A 6,445-nucleotide genomic window follows, 5' to 3' on the forward strand; every position below is an offset into this window, starting at 1 on the left:
ACACCCACAACTAAACCCTCTTCATCTTCGTCTTCATTCTCATCTTCTTCTTTATCTTCACCATCATTATCATCACCTGTGTCATCATCATCATCACCCTTACTACTGCAGTGTGTGTATTCCTGTAGTAATGAGAAGAGGAACTTTGAGAGGAACTCTGTTGTACAGTGTGATGTGGTCAGTAGGTCAGTAATGTTGCATGATCTCCTCTTCATTAACACCTTGTTCAGATTCCATCACTCTGTTCATCTGACCTCCACAATATACAATAATAATACAAACACACACACACACACACACACACACACACACACACACACACACACACACGTTTCTGTTTCCTTCACCATCATCATCAATGTGCTCAGTGGGGGAGGGGGCATGGGGGTGCGGTTTACCCATAAATGTCCAATTATATTTTACAATCAAGGTCCTACACACACACACACAACACACACACACACACACACAGTGTAGTGTTGAACTGTGAAACTGAAAGTAAAGCAGTATTTACGCATTTATACCAGCTAAAGAAATGAACACATGATCAAGTCTGTGATTGGCTGGTTACAGTGAAGCTCCTCCCCTTACAGAAAGGGGAGGGGGAGCAAGGAGTGAGTGGCGTCTTACACCACAGAGTTCAAAAATATGGTGCAATATGTTTAGGTAAATGTGTGTGTGTGTGTGTGTGTGTGTGTGTGTGTGTGTGAGAGAGTCGAGTCTGTCAGTGAGCTGTGGCAAACTCTGACACGGTGTGTGTGTGTGTGTGTGTGTGTGTGTGTGTGTGTGTGTGTGTCGAGTCTGTCAGTAAGCTGTGGTGAGCTCTCACACGGGTGTGTGTGTGTGTGTGTGTGTGTGTGTGTGTGTGTGTGTGTGTGTCGAGTCTGTCAGTAAGCTGTGGTGAGCTCTCACACAGGGGTGTGTGTGTGTGTGTGTGTGTGTGTGTGTGTGTGTGGGTCTGTCAGTGCTGTGGTGAGCTCTCACACGGGTGTGTGTGTGTGTGTGTGTGTGTGTGTGTCAAGTCTGTCAGTAAGCTGTGGTGAGCTCTTACACAGCGGAGGTGTGTGTGTTTTTGTGGCGCGTGATGAAGGGGGAGGCGGTGCTGATGCAGCCACATGCCGCCGTCAGCCCAAGACACGCCCACCCACACAACACCGACCAACCAAATCCATGATCCACGTCGCCGGGGAGACCGTAGATAAATGGAGGGTTCCGGGAGAGGTCATAGGTCATGCTGGAGGCGTAGGTGCACAAAGAAATGGTGCAGAAGATCCCTGCAGTGGAGAAGAACATTCAGCTGTGAGCTTGTGTGTGTGTGTGTGTGTGTGTGTGTGTGTGTGTGTGTGTGTGTGTGTGTGTGTACCTGACATTAGGAACAGCAGTCCTGATACATGCTGTGTGAGTTTCTCTTCCCAGAAAAATCCGACTGCAGAAACGACAGAGCCACAGAGCAACACTGCAGCAGCCATTCCCATAAAGCCCGCTGTTATTCTCCTCAAATCTACACACACACACACACACACACACACACACACACAAAGCATCTCCATGACTTCCGCCCACACTGTGACAGCTCACACTTTATTTCCAGCAGCTCTGATGCTAATAATAAGACTGTATAATTAACAGTGTGTGTCTGTGTGTGAATGTGTAAAAGTGTGTGTGTGTGTGTGTGTGTGTGTGTGTGTGTGTGTGTGTGTGTGAGACTAAAACATACGGGACTTCAGTTCAACATCACACACTACAATAAACCTCCTGATTCATCTGTAATCAATAAGGACACACACGCATAATCTCACACACACACACACACACACACACACACACACACACGACACTCATCACACACCCATCACACTAATTACACACATTACACACATCAGCACACACACAGCACACACAGCACACACATCAGCTAGACTCCACTGTACACTCCAGCACTGTGAGGCTGTAGAGGTTACTGAAGGTCAAACTCAGACAAAACCATAAAAACACAACCTTCAGGACATTTCACATCATTATCAAACACTTCAATTTACCCACCCTCTAACACAACATCTGACACATCATACACAACCTCAGAACAACATCTTACACATCTTTCACAACCTCCATCACAACCTCCAACACATCTTACACAACCTCCAACACATCTCACAAAACCTCTCACAACCTCCAACACGTTTTATAACCCAAACACAACCTCCAACAAAACAACACAACCCCACCACGTTACACAACGTCCAAAACATGTTACACAACACATTTCACAACCTCCAACACAACTTCCAACAAAACCATCTACATAACCTCCAACACAACATCTTACACATCTTACACAACCTACAACACAACCTGCTACACATCTTACACATCATACACAAATCTCAAATCTGTCCAGCTCTGTCATAGGCATTGTGAAGTAGACAAGGAACAGACGAGGAGGAGACAAGGAGGAGACAGTGAGAAGATGAGGAGGAGACAGTGAGAAGATGACTAAAAAACAAGGAGGGACAAACAGAGAGGGGACAAGGAGGAGACAGTGATGAAACAGAGATGAGACAGTGATGAAACAGAGATGAGACAGTGTAGGGTAAATAAATGACAGTGTGATTATTGTCAGTATGAGATACGACTTGGGCTTTTCATTTAGAAATAACAGAACTGTTCTCTCAGTGGAGACAGAAACACAATCCAGGAGCTACCTGTCGATCTGCAGAAATCCAATCAGGTTCTGATCACATGTCCGATCTACACAGCTGTGTATATGAAACAAAAGAAAAGCATGCTGGTGAAATATAATACGTCTGAGGATTGAGCTCTGAGGTACACCACTTAGAGAAGATATGCAGGAGATTTGTAGAAGAGAAACCTGAAATAAAACCTGCACTGATGAAAACATTAATAATCCTGTTCATGAGAATCCTGCTAACAAAATTCCCTGATCTGATCTCTGGTGCTGAAGTTATCTAACCTCAGTCCATTACACACACACACACACACACACACACACACACACACAGAGCATTTCTTTCATATCGCTGCACATCACCATGTGTTTGTGAGTTTTTGTCTTTGTGGACATTAAAGCAGTGTGTGTGTGTGTGTGTGTGTGTGTGTGTGTGTGTGTGTGTGTGTGTGTGTACATACGTAAGAGATGCCACTCGTCCTGCTGGATGGTTCTGGTCAGGTTTAGAGGAATGTTCCTGAGTCGAATCGGCTGAGAGAAATGATATTTAACTGCAGTGCAGCGTTCTGCAATACCTGTAAAACACACACACACACACACACACACACACACACACACACACACACACACACACAGTGTTACTACACATGTAAAGTCACTGTATTGCTCAGTACTTTCTTGCTCTCTCACGTCACTTGTACATTTCAGTCTGCAAGAGACATCAGATTCGGGATGAATTGTGTGTGAGAGTTTCTGTAAGATGATGTTTCTGTGAGATGTTTCTGTGTCTGTGAATGGAGGCTCTGTGGATGGAGGCTCCACAGATCCATCTGTATCTACATGTAATCCCAGACAGACTTGATGATGTTGAGATCAGGACTCTGTGGAGGCTAAAACGATCACTTCCAGGACTCCTTGTTCTTCTCTACACTGAAGAGAGTTCTTGATGACGTTGGCTGTAAGTTTGGGGTCGTTGTCCTGATGCAGAACAAATTCAGGGACAATCAGACACCTCTCTGATAGTGCTGCATGATGGAGGAGTAACTGAGGACACTATTAATCCTGACCATCATCTCCATCTCCATCTGCAGAAGTGCAGCTCCAAACCTGCAGGAAACCTCCAACATGCTTCACTGTTTCCTGCAGACATTCATTATTGTGTCGCTGTCCAGCACTTCAGCAAACCTCCTGCCTCCTGATACAGCAAATGTTTCAGCACCTGCCATTTTTCTGCTCCCAGTTCCTCTGTTTTCATGCAGTTGAGACTCTGTTTCCATGTAGAAGGTTTGTTTTTTTGGGCCACAAATCATCCATGAAGGTCACTTCTTTCTACATTAAGTCTCCTTGGATGATCACTTTAGCTGGTTTATCAAACATCTGACTCTGATCCTACAAAATGCCAGACATTGTGTAAGTGAACAAAGTGTATAAAAGAGAGAACTGAAGCTGAACAGTGTCGCACCAAAAACTGATCTGATTTAGATTTCTCTTCTGTTCACTTACTTTCTGTTTTTACACTGATTCAAATACTTTACCGCATTTCTTTACACCTGCCTAAAACCTTTGCACAATACTGTATATATACACATATACAAAAACAAATAAACACACACACACACACACACACACACACACACACACAGAGTGGTTATTACTTATATAACATCTCAGGTGCTGCTTCTGTCTGATGTGTAACAGTGTGTGAGTGTGCAGTTAGTGTGACTGCAGTATATGTATGAGGGGCATACACCTTTGTATGGGTGTGTGTGTGTGTGTGTGTGTGTGTGTGTGTGTGTGTGTGTGTGTATGGTTGTAGCTGCTGAAGGTCACCAGGACTCTGTCAGTGACTCTGCACATCCCATCTTTAATCCAGAGTCATCTCATCAACATAATCTCTATCGACTTCCTCCTGTCACCTTCACACACACACACACACACACACACACACACACTAAACACGGCCGTGTGCAATAGTTCACTGAATTTTTTTCATTATCCTTTTTAGCTATTTGTATCTTCATTTGATATTCATGCAGTGTGTTACTTCCTGATACTTAATTATAAACACTCTTCCCCTCACCATTCTCTCACTCTCTTCTCACAATATCTCACTCCATACGAGTCTTGCTCTTCTCTCCAGTTCAGAACATATGCATTGAATTAACTCTGTACTGTGCTGCAGTTAAAGAGAATTAATCACCACCTTCTGACCAATCAAGATCCAGAACTCACCTGCCCTCTGCTGTTAAATTCATTGATGTACACACTGACTCGTTGTCATGGAAACTTGTAATTCAGTTACTTATACTCAACCCGCGACTTCCTCAGTACACCTGTAAGGGGTGGAGCTACACCTGAAACCAGGTTATGATGTCACAAAATGAACACAGCTTTCATGGACGATGGTGTGGTCAGCAGAACCATTTCTCTGCAGTACTGGTGCCAGGGAGGTACTAAAGTTGGTTGTTGTCATGGTAACAGTGTCATGCAGTTACATGTATGGGTAAGGGGATGGTGTTGCTAGCGTGAACTAGTCTATGCGCTAGCTGGGTAAGAGATGTGAAGCAGGATGAGTGTGAGGTGTGTGTGTGTGTGTGTGTGTGTGTGTGTGTGGAGATCTGCTGTGTCTGGAATTTCACCTGGTCTGAGTGACCTTCATGTGCTCAGGATTCAATTTCCTCTTTATTCTGATACACTTTACATTAATACAGGTTTTATTTACTCTAATCTGAGGAAGTGTGTGTGTGTGTGTGTGTGTGTGTGTGTGTGTGTGTGTCTGAACACAGCTCACACACCGGTGCATGGAGAACTCGCTGTGCAGTGTGTGTGTGTGTGTGTGTGTGTGTGTGTGTGTGTGTGGTGCATTATCACGATGCTGTCAGTGGGGTTACCCTTTAAAATGAGCCGGTCGATGTCTGGGTCCACACCCCGGAAGTAGCATTTCCTCCACAGACCGGAGTGGGTTGGGAAGAGCGGGCGGCCGCACTCGGTCTCCAGGATGCCCATGCCAAGGATCGCTCTCCAGTTCTCCAACAGCTCCTCCTCGCGACTCCCGACGTGAATCGGTTTCATGAGCGCCACACTGTTCCGGCGCGACCCCCCGGTCCCGCCCGCGCTCCCGGTGCTGTCCACTAACGGCAGGTGGTAGATGGGCATCTCCCGGTTCTTCTGGTCATTGGACTCGGCTCCGTAGCGGTCGCAGTTCCGCTTGTGCCTGCGCGTGTCCGTTTCGTACCAGTGGTCCGTGAAGATGGCGGTGACCAGCAGCGCGAGCGCGACGACGCTCATCAAAACGCTCGCCGCCGTCACGAGAGACCGCTTCTCCATGGTGCAGACATCAGCGCGCGCTCACCGGAACCCGGCCATCATCCTCCTCCTTCTCTCTCTCTCTCTCTCTCTCTCTCTCTCTGGTCTGGTCAGAGCGCGTGCTAATTAAAGCATCCTTTTCTCTGTTTTCGGTTTACAGACTCCGCTGTTTTTCCGCCCCGTGACCTGCGCTGCTGAATAGAGTCTCTGCGTCTCCTCCTCCTTCTTTCTCCCTCCCTCTTTCTCTCTCTCTACCTCTACCTTTCTCTGATCTCCACCCCTCACTGAAGCTCTCTATCTCCACCCCCACCAAAGCTCTCTACCCCCTCACTGAAGCTTTCTATCTCCACCCCCTCACTGAAGCTCTATCTCCACCCCTCTCACTGAAGCTCTCTACCCCCCATTGAAGCTTTCTATACCCCCTCACTGAAGCTCTCTATCTCTACCCCC

General features: G+C 46.3%; 1 protein-coding gene across 1 annotated transcript in view; it reads right to left on the reverse strand.

Annotated features, from left to right (window-relative positions):
- tmem178 (transmembrane protein 178) overlaps positions 1-6,227 on the reverse strand; it is a 6,278-nt gene extending 51 nt beyond the window's left edge. The window contains exons 1-5 of the mRNA XM_046840295.1: positions 5,581-6,227; positions 3,151-3,264; positions 1,364-1,501; positions 1,052-1,274; positions 1-122 (exon numbers count right to left, since the gene is read on the reverse strand). The exon at positions 1-122 is cut by the window's left edge and continues 51 nt beyond it. Coding sequence (XP_046696251.1) covers positions 11-122; positions 1,052-1,274; positions 1,364-1,501; positions 3,151-3,264; positions 5,581-6,016 — 1,023 coding nt within the window. The 5' untranslated portion in view covers positions 6,017-6,227 and the 3' untranslated portion in view covers positions 1-10. The remainder of the gene's footprint in view (positions 123-1,051; positions 1,275-1,363; positions 1,502-3,150; positions 3,265-5,580) is intronic.
- Positions 6,228-6,445: the final 218 nt, after the last annotated feature.

This window comes from Silurus meridionalis, chromosome 26, assembly GCF_014805685.1.
Source record: "Silurus meridionalis isolate SWU-2019-XX chromosome 26, ASM1480568v1, whole genome shotgun sequence".
In the NCBI taxonomy this organism is placed as follows: Eukaryota; Metazoa; Chordata; class Actinopteri; order Siluriformes; family Siluridae; genus Silurus; species Silurus meridionalis.